The sequence below is a fragment of the Hyla sarda genome, chromosome 6 (assembly GCF_029499605.1).
Source record: "Hyla sarda isolate aHylSar1 chromosome 6, aHylSar1.hap1, whole genome shotgun sequence".
NCBI lineage: Eukaryota > Metazoa > Chordata > Amphibia > Anura > Hylidae > Hyla > Hyla sarda.
In genome coordinates, this window is record NC_079194.1 from 111,734,156 (window position 1) to 111,751,408 (window position 17,253).

The 17,253-nt window shown below is 40.7% G+C and overlaps 1 protein-coding gene across 5 annotated transcripts in view; it reads left to right on the forward strand.

The window, feature by feature from the left end:
• The window catches only part of MTMR14 (myotubularin related protein 14), an 88,795-nt gene that overhangs the window by 20,494 nt on the left and 51,048 nt on the right, over positions 1-17,253 (forward strand). For all 5 annotated transcript variants that reach the window (XM_056524685.1, XM_056524684.1, XM_056524687.1 and 2 more), the window contains exons 5-11: positions 1,117-1,174; positions 2,169-2,288; positions 2,508-2,581; positions 3,554-3,624; positions 7,447-7,521; positions 11,165-11,231; positions 12,960-13,045. In XM_056524685.1, the coding sequence (XP_056380660.1) occupies positions 1,117-1,174; positions 2,169-2,288; positions 2,508-2,581; positions 3,554-3,624; positions 7,447-7,521; positions 11,165-11,231; positions 12,960-13,045 (551 nt within the window). The remainder of the gene's footprint in view (positions 1-1,116; positions 1,175-2,168; positions 2,289-2,507; positions 2,582-3,553; positions 3,625-7,446; positions 7,522-11,164; positions 11,232-12,959; positions 13,046-17,253) is intronic.

A 17,253-nucleotide genomic window follows, 5' to 3' on the forward strand; every position in this document is an offset into this window, starting at 1 on the left:
GCATCGTAAATTCCGCCGCGGAAAATCTAATGTGGACAGCCGAGAAGAGCCCGCCCACTTTCAAATACGCAGTGGAAAACCCGCAAAAAAAAAACTGCCCGTGTGAACGTACCCTTACAGCTAAACAAAGCAAAGGTTCCACAGCAGTTAGGCAGCAGATATCTCTGTATACTCAGTAATGCTCCCTGTACCTTGAATCACCACAGTCTGTACAGGATGTCCTGGCAACAGCTGTTATTAAAATCTGTATCGTTGGTTCCATTGCAGCTGTATATGATGTCCCGCCCCATTTTTGGCACATATTTTCCTTTCGGTTGCTGAAATTTCACTGCATCCTTAGTGGTTTTCTTTTATAATAGAAGTCTCGAAAATGCCAGCTCCGTTATGTCATAGATGCCCAGAGGACCAGACTTGCTTAAAATGGATTCCGTCATGTCCCTGACACAACCTTAACGGGAAACTGAGAGCCTGTTCACCCGCACTTAACCCAATACACTGGGTTGTAGTGCGGGGGAACAGGAGTAGAATGAGGGGGTCACTTACAGAAATGTGTCAAAGTACTTTAGAAGCTATGGTCCCTGTTGCTTGAATGCAAAGTAGCCTCCTCCTAGGGGCTGTGCAATGCCCACCTATTATTTAATTATTCATTAATATACACTCACATCCCATTGACATGAGAGCCTTCGGTCATGTGATCGCTCTGCTACTGTCTTATGTATTGTCAGGCTTTTAAGGGGTTATCAAAGAATAGAAAAACAGAGCTACTTTCTTTTAAAAACTGCTCCCCGACTGTCTCCCAGGATGGGTGTGATTCTGAAGCTCAGGTCCATTAAAGCAGGGTTTCCCAACAAGGGCGCCTCCAGGTGTTGCAAAACTACAACTCCCAGCATGCCTGGACAGCCAAAGGCAACATCTGGAGGCACCCTGGTTGGGAAACACTGCATTAAAGTGAATAGTTGTAAAACCACACACAACCTGGAGACAGACGTGGAGCTGTCTTTTGAAAGAAATTAGCTGTGTTTTTCTATTCCTGGATAACCCCTTTAATATTGGTCTTTGTTAAGGTATTAGAAGGTATGTTGTTGTTATGGATTTAATCTTGCTGATTTGCTGCAGGGGGCGCTGATGATTCCTGGGCAGATACAGAAGTTGCTGAGGATGATTCTGTAGCCAGGTATGTATGAAAAGCTCTAATATTTCTTGACTAGGGCCTTCCAGATATGCTGGGAGTTGTCACTTTGCAATAGCTGGAGGCACCCTGTTAGGAAACACTATTAGAGAGCTACTTTAAGAGGTTCTCCAGCTTTGCAAAAATGGTGTTTAATTCTTATCAAGTATCACATTGATGTGGTCTGACTCTTGGCACACATACCGATCTGCTGTCTGCAGGGGCACAGCTCTGTTATAGCTCAGAGCAGTGTTCTCCCATGGGAGGGTAGAATATTGGTGTACTGTGTGTGTCTTTTTGTCTTTTTTTCCATTTTAGGTCTGCTTTTCTTTGTGTTTCTCAAGTGCAATAATTGCAATATAAACCTCTTCCTGGGGTCTTGTCCTGACTTGTACAAGAAATGTATTTATTTATTGGTGAAATCACAATAAATAAATACAACATTGACAATAGCTTTTAACAAAGTTATAGCTGACATAATGTATGAAGGCAAAAATAAAAAAATACATTTTTATTTTAGAAGGGTATTCTCTTCTGCAACATTTGTCGTAAATGTCCCATGGGCTATATCTAGGATGGCTTATTTTTTTTTTTTTTTCCCCCTCTGCTCTTTTTGTGGCCTAATCAGCTGTTTTGCGCAGGCTCCATAACTCCCATTGACTTTAGTGGGAGTCACGTATACAGTGAAGCACTACTATTACAAACGAACATTGTAGGCGGTGGGGAAAGCGAGTCATGAAGGTATGCAACGTCTCAAAGAATTCTAAGGATGTAGTTTTGACGTAAAAGAAGATGATCCCTTTTGGCTCAGCCTCTTTTATCTCACTTGTGCTGAGCTGCAATACCCAACAGTCTATGAAGAAGTGGGACCATGTTTTTTAAAATCAGTACATACCCTTGTCTGGTCATAGAAAATCTCTTGTCTTCTGTCATTGTGGTAATGGCTGCACCCAGAATTTTCCCAATTATTTAACCACTTTATTCTCATGGCTTTTCTCAGGAATGGAGACTCTCAGTTTGACAAAGTTCGGGGCCATGACATTAAATTGTTACGATATCTGTCTATCCGATACATCTGTGACCTAATGGTAGAGAACAAGAAAGTTAAATTTGGGCTCAAGTGAGTATTGTTTGTTTGTTTTTATTTTTTTCCCTTTTGCCTATAATTTTGGTATATAAATGTTCATGGATAACTTCTGTAGGCTGGAGTACTGCCCTAACTTTTTTTTTTTATTTTTTTTTCCTCTTTGCAGTCAATAGAGGGATGGCTTGTAAAACAAAATTCTACTGTAAAAATAAATAAAAACAAAACAATAATTTTTTTAATCTTTTTATTCAGTGTTACCTCTTCTGAAAAGGTAGACAAAGCTCAGCGGTATGCAGACTTCACGCTTCTGTCTATTCCTTACCCAGGTAAATCACTTCTCATTTGGATTACACATCTTGGTTTGTATGAGAGAACAGTAAGGCTATGTTCACACAATGGAATTTCCATGCAGAATTCCGCATTCAAATTCCACATGTAGATTCTGCAGCAGCCATTTCAATGGGATTCTGCTGCACTTTTCACATAGCAGAATTTCCATGCTAGATATATCTGGCGAGGAAATTCAAATTCCGGTATCCACAGAGAGAATAGATGTCTATTATTTCTGCAGCCTCCACAGGGAAATGCATTACTAGACGCCAGAGACGGCAGATTTCTGAGTGGTCCTAGCGCCTGCATGTTCTTCCAGCACTCCACTCCCATGTCATGGGAACATAGCCTAATTACTTCAAAGGGAATTCCCATTTCCCTAAGAGGGCTCCCTGGTTCCCTCTGGCCTGGTTACAGCCACCAGAGGTTGTCAGGAAGTCAAATACAGTAGAGCTGAATGTTTTACACAGCTTGCATAACCCACATTGACTTTGATAGAAACAGTGTTGCACAATGAACTGCAATGTTAATGTAAATCTCTGAGTTGCATAAGCAGTTTAGCTCACTGTAATTTATTGTTGGAAATACCTCCTTATGGGTTGTGTCACGTGTAGCGTATCAATTATGTGTGACCTAACCCTTAAGGGCCAAGCAGTTTTTCTGTCAATGGGACCATATAGAGGCTTGTTTTTTGTAGGACTCGTTTTAATTAATTAAACTAAATCATTAGTGTAATATTTGGGTGCTTGTAACTCTGCTGGGCATTATACTGTTGTCTTGACAAATGTACTACATAACATGCTGCAGTGTCTCTTCACACACAGTCAGGATAGGAGAGAAGAGAAGGCTTTTAGTGGTGACATACTTTTATCACTATATCTAATAGCTTTGTTTAGTGTTGTATACACCCTGCAGATCTAGTGGGCTCATATGCTGTTTACATTACATTTATTGATCCACTCTTGCAGGCTGTGAATTTTTTAAGGATTACAAGGATCGAGACTATGTTGCAGAAGGCCTTGTATTTAACTGGAAGCAGGTAAGTTCAGCTTGATAGCATGGCCATGGTACACACAGTGTCAATATGTACTATAAGGTATGCATGTTGAAAATATGTTTTGATATGTTAAATGACAAATATATGCACAGACAATGCAGTTGGGCTCCATCACAGAAATCGTATGTTTTACCTTTTTTAAAATGTAAATTTGGTGCTTTTCTGCTTACTGGTGGCAAGTAGTAGTAGTAGTAGTATTGCCTGGATGTTACTGTAAACAGTACCAGCTCAAAGGCTATGGACACTATTGAACGTGAGGAGGAGAGAGGATATAAGGCCTGGAGACAGCCACTAGGCAGAAGATTTTGAGATCAGAACGCTGAAGTCTGCACTGTATGTGAAAACAAGGAGGCCATAAAGGAAGAATAAATAAAATCCATTCAAAGGTGTCCATAACCTTTAACCCCTATAAGTGTACCCGTCGCCAACACAAAATTTTGATATAATGTAGATAATACCATTATATGTATATTTGTAATATACATTGATTAAAAAATTTGTATATTTTTGGGTGAAAAAATGCTGTCCCTTCAGCTATTGTCTGTGTGTGTCTGAGGAGTCCAATAACTGGAAGTGAGAGTAGGACAAGCAGGAATCTGTGCAGACTCCTGGATTGTCAATCATCCTGATGTATGAGCCAGAAGCATGTTATAGAGCCTCAGTGCACACTGTCCTACTTTTCCTCAGTGCACAGATCCCTGCTTGTCAACCCTCACTTGCTGTATTTAGACTCTTCATTGAGTCACTCATCTGTGTCGGAGTGTGGAGGAAGGGACCTCAGCCTCTTGTGTCCACCTGCAAACACTGCAGGCGGCCACAAGAGTGATTGACAGGGTGAGGAGCCAATGGCTCTTCGCTCTGTCAAACCCAGAAGTTAGCCCTGCAGGTGATGTGTCAGTGACATCACCGGCAGCGACCCACTATGGGGGCAGCCAGGCACATGCCCAGCGTGCCCGATGGCCAGTCCAGCCCTCATTCCGACCATTGAGAACCCATGTGCCCAATGTATACAGACATGTCAAATGTTTTCAGTGATCGCTAGAAGTGGGGAGAAAAGTGTGCAGCTCAGTGCTTCTCTTCCTGTTCTTTGTGAGTGTGACGGAGTCCTATTGCCTTACATTGTGAATCTGCTGAGAGAGAACGCACTTTTCCAGGCTCCTTCTTTTTTTTTTTTTTTAAGAAATTGGTTGGGGTCTGAACAATCCGACCCCAATTGATCAAAACTTTTGCCGTCTCTAATACATAATAAAAGATTATTTAAAGTGAAATTGCCCATTTAAGTTGTTATAATGACCTCCCGCCCAGAATGCAAGATATAAATCCTTGTATGGTTAGGACCAGTGTCACTTTAGCCATATGACAAATGCTGTGCTTGCGCTGGTTCTCTTTGCTTAGTGTCACATGGAGATACCTAAGGCAGGCACTTTGGGAAGCATCTATAGATGGTGCATACTGTTGACAGATTTTTATTTTTTTATTTTTTATTTTTTTGTGCTACTGTTTACGTAGCTACAGTTTTACCTCCAGTGGAAAAAGAGGTGCATGGCTACAAGCTTTTTAATCGGATAGTGGATCCCGCATGTCACTCAGTCAGAGGCTATGTGCCCAGCAGAGTGAGTAAGGCTAAGTTTCTACTTGTTTTTTTCCTGCATTTTTTTGGTTTGAAAAAAACGCAAGAAAAAATGGCAGTGCAATTTCCTGCGTCTGGTGTTTTATTTTTTCGTTTGTGTGGAAATTGCATTTTTGTGACCTTTTTGGCTTTATTTTTTTTATTTATTTTACGGTATTGTACCAAAAAAAATTAATAAATAACTTAAAAATAAAAAAGGATGCAGTAGTGAAAGAAAAAAAAATGTACATTTTTATAACTAAATTTTAATAGTGTGTGTGTGTGTGTGTTTCACATTTTTTTTTATTTTTTACATTTTTTTTTAGGTAGTACTATTACTACTCCCAGCATTGAACAGACTGTTCCATGATGGAAGTAGTAGTACCTGTACTAATAGACATATCGCCCCGGGTGTCAGTCGTGACACCCGATGCGATCGTCCATAATATAGCAGAGATGCGAGCGGCTCTATACAGCTCTCGCATCTCTGCTCTGTAGAGCAGTGATGCGAGAGCCAGAGATGCGAGAGCCAGTGATGTGAATAAAACACCCAGAGTTTTTTCCACCCAGAGTGGGTATTGGCCGGATGGTTTCAGCCAATCACCGATCTCTGAGGGAAATATGAATAAGAGGCCAGCCGGAGTATAGTACAGAGATGCGAGCACTGTATACAGCTACTCTGCATCTCTGCTATAGACAGGACAATCGCATCGGTTGTCAGTAGTGACATCCGCTGTGATCTGTTCATACCTGCAAGGTACTACTACTCCCAACGTGGAGCACACTCTGCTCCATGCTGGGAGCTGTAGTACCTGCATTAAAAGACGGATCGAGTGTAACTTCTGACACCTGATGTGATCTGTCTATTAATGCAGGTACTACAGGTCCCAGCATGGAGCAGAGTGTGCTCCATGTTGGGAGTAGTAGTACCTGCAGTTAAGGAAAGATCACAGTGGATGTCACTCCTGACACCCGCTGTGATCCTCCTGTATAATGGATAGATGTGGGCGGCCGCTCTTCTAATGTCCCCTGCACTGCCGTATATATACACATATTCCTATTTCCCACAGAGGAACAGGAACCATCCGGCCAATCACAGCTCTCTGCGGGAAATATGAATAGGTGTGTGTGTATATATACGGCAGTGCAGGGGACCATAGAAGAGTGGCGGCCGCATCTATACATTATACAGGAGGATCGCAACGGGCGATCTGTCAATTAGTACAGGTACTACTACTCCCATCATGGAACAGTGTGTTCCATGCTGGGAGTAGTAGTAGTACTACCTAAAAAAAAATTTAAAAAATAAAGAAAAGTGAGAAACACACACGCTACATTTTTATTATTGGCTGTATTTTTAGGCCCCCGGCCACCCACATAAATTGATCCCTGTGTAAAAATATATAAAAATTTTGTTATAAAAAAGATACATTTCATTAGATACATTTTTTTTCCTTCACTACTGTATCTTTTATTTTTTTTTAAGTTTTTTTTTATTTTATTATTTTTTTAATGGTACTCTACGAAATTTTTGTAAAAAAAGGTATCTCCATCACTTTTTTGGATCCAAAAAAGAATAAAAACCGCCTGCAAAAAAAAAAAAAACGCCAAAGTTAAAACCCACATCGTTTTTCTTGCCTTTTTTCACTCCCATAGACTTCTATGGGAGAAAAACGTCACAATTTTGAAAAAAAAAATCGCCAGTGGCTCAACATGCTGCGATTTTGGAAAACCGCCAAGGAGCTGAAAAACACCAAAAGGATGATGATAAAAATAAATAAATAAATAAATAAAAAAACGCCAAAGTGAAAAACGCCAAGTGGAATAAGATTTTTGCGATTTCTCATTGATTTACAGCTAACATCTAGCCACAGCATTTTTTTGCCCGAAAAAACGCCATGCAGCAGAATTGGCGTTTTTCCTCCAAAAAAACAAGTAGAAACTTAGCCTAAGGGTCCCATCCGAAGTGAGGCCACTTCCAAGCTAGCTATAGAATTGCTGTTTAACTTGTTTTCAGTCACGAACAGCAAAATAAAGTAAGGAATTTAATGAAATGGCTCAGTGAGGAGTATGCGCAGGGTCAGTTTAGGTGACAGTGGTTTATTTTTTTTATTTATTTTTTTAATTTTTTTTTATAAATTTAATGAGATCATCATCGTAACATATATATATATATTTTACTTCTCAACCTCCAGGATTATGTTGATGCCCCTTTAAGTATCCCAGTCTGCTTGACAAGACACTTAAACATTGACTGGAGGGAATACCAGGTAAGCCCCATAATGAAATGAGTATTCTGGTCATAGAGCGTATTAGTCATATGGTATGCTTTCCGCTTCTCGTACATCTGCTTAGAGATGGGAGCTGTGCTGTCATTTGCCCTTTCTAATTCCCCCTGAGGCTCTGTTGAGATGCACAGCAGAAGACAAAATGATGAAAGTAGACACAGTCAGGAGCGGCGCCTCTCCACCATCGCTCTCAGTCCTGATAGGGCAGGTTTCCCCACTTTAAAGCCTCTGGGATATTCCAGCAGAACTGGGGACCAGCATGTGCTAAGCTGGAAAAAGTGGGTCAGCACATGGCAGGAAGCGCTGCAGGCTGCTCATATTAATGGATTTTGCTCAGAAAAGTCTAATTGTGAGTCATTTTGCAGGTGCCTTTCTCAGTCTACAGGGACAAGACTGAATATTCTTATTTATTTTAATATAAGTGTGTGTATATGTAACAATACGCTGCATCTTGTGTCCATGAAGAAAAATGAGACCAATCTGCATTTATTGAAAGGGGTAATGCTGTTTCTTTCCATGATGCCAGCAGAAAGGACACCTTTTAAGATGCCAGATCTGCAGGCCTCACATACATTGTATGGTGGAGTCTCGGCAGCTCCTGTTTATTAGTAATAGGCGGAGTGTATTTTAAAACTGGTGCAGATAGAAGTCGGTAGAGTGACCTCTCTAAATTACTGCCCGTATTCCTCTGTTGCATATACAATTTAGCAAGTGTATGAAAACCCGTCAGCAGACACCCCCTTTTACGTCATCATTGTAAAGATAAGCTCTGAGCAAGACTAATAATGATCCACAAAGTAGTAAAGAGGCACTCACCACTTATGATGCTAAATCTTCTTTATTCGTGCATGAGGTAAAACAGTCAGGTCGGGTTAGGACGCCAACAGGGAGCTTGCAGTGACAACGCTGTTTCACACCATCCGGTGTATCATCAGACTACGCCCCCCACCTGGTCCGGTGGAGGTGAAATCCTCTTCCTCCCATGACGTCAGGAGGGGGGCTGTATCAGCTAAATATACACACTTGTTACCTGTGTGTGAATCGGTACATACCAAAAATCGTTAAAAACATATAAACATATAATGAATGATGGCTATCATTAATCAGAGAGATCTCCTATTCTGTTTTGGTAAATAAATCTCTGTATTCTGCAGTTCCTCTATTTTAGTGTTTCACAACCAGGATGCCTCCAGCTGTTGCAAAACTACAACTCCCAGCATTCCCAGACAGCCTTTGGCTGTCTGGGAATGCTGGGAGTTGTAGTTTTGCAAGAGCTGGAGACACCCTGGTTGGGAAACACTGCTCTATTTATTCCTCCTGGATATGTATAAATAAATAGACAACTGGATATTCGCATTCCCCTTTCATTAGGGTGCGTCCCTACAAAATCTGACACTGTGCAAGCGGAGTTGACCGTTCACGTTGCGTAAGGATATACCTTATTGACTAGTGGAATCATTAGCACATATTGTTGTCGGTTCACTTATACATTTCCTGCAGGAATGACAGAGAGAACAGAATAGAAAAGATGCTCCAAAATTATGAATTCATTGGGAACGCAGACCTATCCAGAGAGATGACAGATCCTCTTCAACCCTGTTTCCACATTAGAATGTAAATATATGTTGCAGCTACAGACCCCGTACCCCCAAAGGAAGGATGAATGAACAAAGCGGTAGAGAAATTTACATTCTTGAGCTGAAGGTGCCTTTTATAGTGATGCCCTAAGTTCTTTCTTTCGGTCACATGTTTGGAGGCTCTTGTGAAAGTTTCTTTTAGGAAAAATTTTGTACGAGGCGTGACTGATTTAATCATCTTTCAACAGGCAGAATTAGGACAGAGCCCAGCAGGCAGCGGGCAAGTGCTGAGTTGGCACTTGATATACATTGCGAGAGGATCACCCAGGGAACTGTCATGCAGAGGAATATATATGTGTCATGAATACATTATTACTGTTCATTCCGGCATCTCTTTAAAAGAGACTCCTCTTAAGGGGTTGTCTGGTGTGTGTGTGTGTGTGTGTGTGTGTGTGTGTGTGTGTGTGTGTATATATGTATATGTGTGTGTGTGTGTGTATATATATGTATATATATATATATATATATATATATATATATATATATATATATATATATATTAGTGAGAGATAGAGATAGATATATATATTAAAAAATTCATATACTCTTTTAGGGAATTCTGAATTAATAGTGGGGTAGCGGGTGGCTTTCATTCTCTGATATAATAGCTAGAAGGTAGATCCACTACAAAAGAGCGTGTCTCCCTGGAGGACCCAGAACATTACATACATTACATATACAGCTCGTTGCTTTCATTAGAAACTGTATAATGCTTCATTTCCTCTGATGGTCGTGCAGGAAAATAAAACCCTTTCTGTTCTGCAGTGTTACCATTGATCAACCGGGATCTCAGTATCAGGACAACCTTTAAGGAAAATTAAACAATTGGATTGTTCAGTGGGGAATCCTTTTAAATAGTCTATTGTACATAAATGTTGTTAGTGAGCTATTCCCTCTATCATCAGGATATGTGATACATGTATGATTCCTTGGGTCCGATAGGAACCCCAGTAATCATGAGAATGGCAGTCCCTTGTGTGACTAAGTCGCAAGTATGCCTGCAAGAAGACGTACAGCCTCCCAAATCATTTACTTTTGCCTGTTTGTAAAGCAGGTAACTCATATATTCTTTTTCACTAGTGGTTTAGTTACTTGTACTTCTCTTTAATCGAAATCTGCTCATGCCCTGAATTGCATAGCTGCAGTGTAAAGCATGAATGAAAACCCAGACTAGCTTGGACACGATCAGTAGACAATGGTACTAAAATGGAGCCTATGATTGCATCTGTGCCTTCATGGAGAACAATGTGTGATTTTCAGGGAGAAAGTCATCTTTTTATGTATGTGAAGCACCCTGTAAACAGTGCAGCACACTGATGTAGAGTAAGGTTGGGTTTACACGGTAGATGATGTGCGGAATGTCCAAACGGAAAACACATGCGCTAGAATCAAACAGCAATTTCCTTGCGGAATCCGCAGAAAGAATAGACAAATGCCAGGATAGGAATTTCCGTGGCAGAAACATCTGATGCGGAAATTCTACCGTGTGAATAGTGCAGCACAATCCCAATGAAATCAATGGGATTCTGCTGCAGCGGAATGTCCGGGCGGAAATCTTCTGCAGATCTCTGCATGAAAATTCTGCTGTGTATACATATTTAAAAGAAGAATCTTGGACAACACAGGTAGACTGTATTAGAGATGAGCGAAGTTACAGTAATTCAATTCATCACGAACATCTCGGATCGGCGGTTGCTGACTTTATCCTGCATAAATTAGTTCAGCTTTCAGGTGCTCCGGTGAGCTGGAAAAGGTGGATACAGTCCTAGGAGACTCTCTCCTAGGACTGTATCTACCTTTTCCACCCCACCGGAGCACCTGAAAGCTGAACTAATTTATGCAGGATAAAGTCAGCAACTGCCGAGGTTCATGACAAATCGAATTTACTGTAACTTCGCTCATCTCTAGACTGCATCTTTTTCTTTTAACAGTAGAGTTCTACTATATAGTACTTACTTTTTAAATGTATGTATTTTTTTGTATTGCAGAGTTGGGACTTGGTAAAGCAGACACAAAATTACTTGAGGCTCCTCATTCACCTCATCAATGGGGATGGTAAGAGCCTCCTGATAGAAATGCCGCACTGCTGAATGCCTATTGTTGGTGATCTGGAGATCTTAGAATTTTGGGCACTATGTGTAAATTAAGCTTTTGGGTAGCTAACAAGCCCGTTATTAGATGGTCTTGGACTCCATAGTCCTAATTGTTTATTTATTAGTTGGAATTGGAATTATAGATCTTAGTAGGTTGGTATGAATAAATTTTGGGGGGGGAGGTGGCATTCGCCATGCCAACAATCCCAGTACTTGGAATATAGATAGAGGCTGCAATACACTTAGCATATAGCCAGCTGTAAGACTGTCACCGCGGAGGGAATTTTATAGCCACTCCAAGGATGAGTCAGGTAACACATTTATCCATTGTGTTCTTCAGGTCCGTGGTAAAATAATATGCAGATTCTCAGCTAGAGCTCACATGGTGCCTGCAGCCAAGTCACACATGACTAAACACTTACATTTAGCTTTTGGAGAGGGAGGAACAGTAATTTCACAGTTCTTTGTGCCACCTGAGTCCAAGAGCATGAAAAACATTTACCGAGCAAAATTTTAAAGGCGATGTTTACATTACCGTAGATATGCAGAAACGGGTGTACTTGTGTCTAGGTAGATCTAAAAACGACTAGCCCGTATTTAGGGGACTTTCTCTGTTATCACGGGGTGAGCCCTTGTCCGGGCAAAGGTTGTCCGTGTATGCTGGGAGTTGTAGTTTTGCAACAGCTGGAGGCACCCTGTTTGGAAAACACTGATCTATCTGTTTACAAGGTAAGTGGCAGCTCTTGTTGTTTCCAAAAAAAAAATAAACAGACTTTGAGCCAGAGTATCCAAACCGAGGTTTGATGGATCCTGAGACCAGGTATAGGCAACCTTCGACACTGCAGATGTTTTGGACTACATCTCCCATGATGCTTTGGCAGCCTTTTGAGTGTGACAGCGTCATGGGAGATGTAGTCCAAAACATCTGCAGTGCCAAAGGATGCCTATGCCTGGTCTAGACCAATGTGGCATTCCTCGTGGGGGAAAAAAATTACTTTTTTTTTTATTTTTTGTCTTAAAGGAGTACTCCGCCCCTAGACATCTTATCCTCTATCCAAAGGATAGGGGATAAGATGTCTGATCACTGGGGACACCCGCGGATCTCTCCTGCAGCCCCTGTGAAGTTCGGTCCGTGCCTGATGACTCACTATACAGGGGCCGGAGGATCGTGACGTCACAGCCCCGCCCCCTCATTGCAAGCCTATGGGAGGGGGCGTGGCACCTGTGATCTGTGCAGCTGATGACAGTGGGAGCTGCAGGATAGATCGACATGGGTCCCCAGTGATCAGACATCTTATCCCCTATCCTTTGTACCCCTTTAAACATGGAAACCCCTTTAGGTATGTGCCTTACATGTAGCCTATCAAATGGGTTTTTCAACCTCTCAAACACCTGTGAGATATGGAAAAATGTAACCTTTTATATTTGCAGTTCCTCTCCTATCCTGACTGTTCTCTAGTCCTGAAAAACATGATTAATGTAATCTCATGACTTCTCATCCACTTTAGCCTGTAAACAGCATGGCCACATGAGGTTACAGCACCATGGATGTCAAGATAGCCAAGAACTAGTGAAAATACAGGAACTACCGTGGGGTGGGGGGCTGGAGAAGACTCTGTAATACTGAATACAGCTATAGCTGAATATATCCAGGGACTGACATGTGCTGTTCTCTTCTGTTTCCCTGCAGATAACAGTGGGTTGCTGGTGCACTGTATATCCGGGTGGGATCGCACACCGCTGTTCGTTTCACTCCTGAGACTCTCACTCTGGGCTGTAAGTAAATTTAAAGGAAGAAGTCTTTTCTTCTTTCAGCCATCCACTACTTAAAGAGCATCTCTTATGATCTTGCTAAACGTTATAATCCTCCCAGTTCACTGCCCACATCATGATAAACCACCCCCTGCCTTTTATTTTTATAATATTTTTGTTTTCTACTTTGATACTGCTCTGTATTTTCTGCAGTCTGTCGGTGTGTGGGGGGAGGGGGGGGGGGGGGCAAGGGGAATGTGCTCCTGACAAGTAGGGAGACACCTAGTGGCAGCTTTTTTAAACACAAATAAAACATATATATATATATATATATATATATATATATATATATATATATATATATATATATATATATATATATATATATATATATAATTTCCATAAGGAGTGCAATAGCAAAATGTTTTTTTAAAGATAGTGTCCATTTAGCTTCTTGGACCACAGGATTTCTTTTTAGTTTTAGATCACTGCATTCCAAGATCTATTAAGTTATTTAATTTTTTTCTATCGCCATAGCTGTATGAGGTTATGGTGAGGTTATTTTTTTTTTATTTTTTTTTGTGAGATTACTTTTTATTTTCAGTGGCATCGTCCTTGGGTTACATATCTTGTTGTTTGAATTTTATTAACTCTTTTGGTGGTGGTGGACGGTGTTATCTTAATGGAAGGAAAAATAAAACCGAAATTTTATTTCTGTTTTTATTTTGCACTGTTATACCATGTAACATGACCCCAATCCATGTTCATGTTTTTACATTTTTTTTTTTTTATTTTTTTTTTTTTTACTGCTTTTGCACAATAATAGCACATTTCATGGAATGAGGTGACAAACATTTTATTTCAAGAGCCATAACTATTGGCTTTCATTCAATGTCACTGTCAGGGATGGCTCGAGGTGAGGCTTTCAAATGTGATTGACTGTGCTGCTATATACTGCTAAGTGTCGACATAAGAAAATATACACCAGACAGGTTGTTGGTATGAACTCTCTCTTAGCAGGAAACTCAGCTGTTCCCCAAAAGAGTTCTGTTTAATCCAGGAAGTACATTTTAGTTTTTACATTGGACAAAGGAGGTTTAGTTATGAAGTCAAAATTATTATGTTACATTTTGATTGGTTGTTTATTGCGTCCGTATATATTAGCATCTCTAGTGTCCTAAGTTTCGTGGCAGAAGTTCCTCTACTGGGAAATTCCAGAGTTCTCTGTCCGTCAGATATTTTGTCTTTTTCTCAGTTGTATCGGCATCATGGCAAGGCCACCATCATAGTCACGAGCATATTGCAAGCTGATGTATATGGGTTAAGGGGTAGGTTACAGATATATTTTTACAGCAGCAATGACATATTAGTATTAATATATTGATCATTCATTAGAAACATAAGGGTCATCCCTATCATCGCCATATGTGTTATGTGTCATATATTTTCTTTTTTTTTTTGTCCCACTTGGGGACTTCACATTGGAATTGCTTCTATACTGCCTTGATGGGCAGTCTATTATTCTGTGCATTTTGCATTGCCTAATTTCCTTTTATAGACATTACAGACCTGAAGGGCTTTGATAGGCCCCTTGCCGACATAGCAACCCAACAGCACTTCACAACCTGTGCCCCTTTTTATACTGCCTAGATGCCGTTGTCACTAGGGTCCATGGCATCTAAGTGGTTAGTTTTGATCCTTTGTTGCAGTTTGTATATTACAACCAGCACCTGCTACAGATGATGTACATGTCTCTCCTGTGCCTGTCATTCACTGTTTGTAATGGTACATCCATTTTCTGTAATGCTCTGATGAAATAGACTACCTTTAACCCCTGTCAATAGACTTTTATATGTTCATTTCAACCCAATGTAAAAGTGGTTTTGGGTGCAGTTCAGTTACAATACCCAAATGCAGTAAAAATCCTATAAGCTTAGTGGCATGTCCCAAGTGTGCTCTCGCCAGAGCTGACTTAAAATTGTGTATGGCTGTACCTACATGTGCAAACTTTCTGGACTCTGCTACTGCAGTATTTTTACAGGATATGGAATATTAATTTATATCTTAATCCTGTCTTAAATATTGTTATATACTGCTCCTGATACAGAATGTTGCACTCTTGATAGCTGAGAACCTTTCTGCAAAGGTAGCTTTCTGCAATACTGATGACCCATGACCTATGGTCCCAGCTTAAAGGGGTTATCCAGAAACAGATCTAATTTCTGTCAAAAACCACTCCCCGTCTGTCTCCAGGTTGGGTGTGGTTCTGCAGCTCTGTTCCATTGAAGTAAATGGAGCCAAGTTGTAATACCAAACCCAACCTGGGGACAGACGAGAAGCTGTTTTTGAAAGAAATTAGCTCTGTTTTTCTTTTCCTGGACAACTACTTTAAATCATGCACGGAGTTGGGGGAAAAATGAGTTGCTAAGCCATAAAGAGACAAGGACTAAAATCCTCATCTCCTTTCTTCTACCTCCTTGGTGTTTATGCAGAGTGGTGATGTGGAGCTTGTATTAGGGTTTTTGTTTTTTGTTTTTGTTTCTCTTTTTAGCTCTATTTTGCTCTGTATTTGCTAGTTGAATTAATTTTGATTGCAGCTGATTGTGTAGCCATCCATATTGATGGGACACAATCTTGATCCCCATTTCCTTTTTTGCTTGCTTACTTGCCACTGCTGTCTGAAGATTTCTAAGGTCTAGCGCAGCCATTCTTCAGAAAAGTGATTTGATATAATCAAAGATATATTATGCAACTCTCAGACCTTCACCTTTGACTTACAAAAACACCCAGCCACTGCCACAGGGCACATTACTAGCATCTGTAGAGGTGCCAGCTCATGGACCACCACTAAAGGGTTATCACTGTGACAAAATTTCCGCTTTTGTAATAATTTGCTTTTGCTTTTACACCAATGCATCTAAACTAGTTTTATTTTGTGTGTGCAGCTGCTGTGCAGACCTTTGTGTACAAGGCTACCTAACAATCTCTGAAGAACTACTCTGTAGAACTACTTTGCTTTTTGCTGTAGAGGCATTTATAGCCAGAGCAGGACAATAATTATTTACATACTCAAAGTTACAGATCCTGGTGGTCTGAGTCGCATATTCTTATAGGGCAACATTTTATCATTGTTAGCTCTGGTAAGCGAGTTCTGAAGTAATTTTTTTTTTTCTTTAGTTTTACTTATGTGCAACATATTTCTTAATATCTCAGGGGGTTGATAAATTTGGCACACATAAGCACAATAAATCACTTTTTTTATTTAAAAAAAAAATATTAATTTACCACTTTTTTTTCTTTTCAAAGTTTATTGAAAGATTATTTAGAATTGAGATATATCAACAGTGCAAGATAAAACAATGTATATAAGGCAGGAGGTCATGGTGTGAATCCATAACCACATACAACAAGGTAATCCAAGCAGTGTCTTGATGTCCTAATCACAATCGGGTCCCTTGGCTAAGGTGCGATCATGGGCCATTAACATATGGCAGAACTTATCTAACGGAGAGAGGTAGAGGACATTTCCCACCCCCCAAATCATCAAGTATAAAAGAAGGGCCTAGGGGTTCTTGTCCATATAGGCATCCTAGAAGGTATATCCACGGTAGGTGACAAAAACCTTAACCCGAGTCAGATACACTGGTGTGCTTCAAGCAAAGTATAGGGAATAAGGGAACAGAAGGAAAATAAAGGAAAAGAGGGAGAAGGAGAAAATGGGAGCAGAGGAAGAGAAGATGGGGGGGGGGGGGGGGCGCAAGAGCAGAGATGTAGCCAGTTAGTCTGTAGTATCATAGGAAATGTAGAAAAGTACCTGCGAGTAGGACCAGTTCCAGACCTCCGCGACGAGCAGCATTATATGGTAGACAAAGCAACCCGTACTAAAGGATGGTGATATATGAATGTCAGGGGGGGGAGGTAAGCGGTGGTGACTGGTTCATAAGTAGAGGCGCACTCCCAATTCAGTCAGTGAGATGCAAGTTAGTGAAGCTCCGGGAGGCCAAGAAAGCATTCCATAGGCGCCATGTCATGGTGTAACGTAATACTTGATTGTGAGTGTCAGCGGTCAGTTCCTCCATGCTATGGATGTGGAATACTTCCTGAAACCACGAGGAGATCGTGGGAGGGGCAGTTGATTTCCACAGTCTCAGAATAACCGTTCTAGCGGCCATCAGAAGGAAGGTGAGGAGTCGGGAGGAGTCTGTAGGAAAAGGGTGGGGTAAGATGGAGAG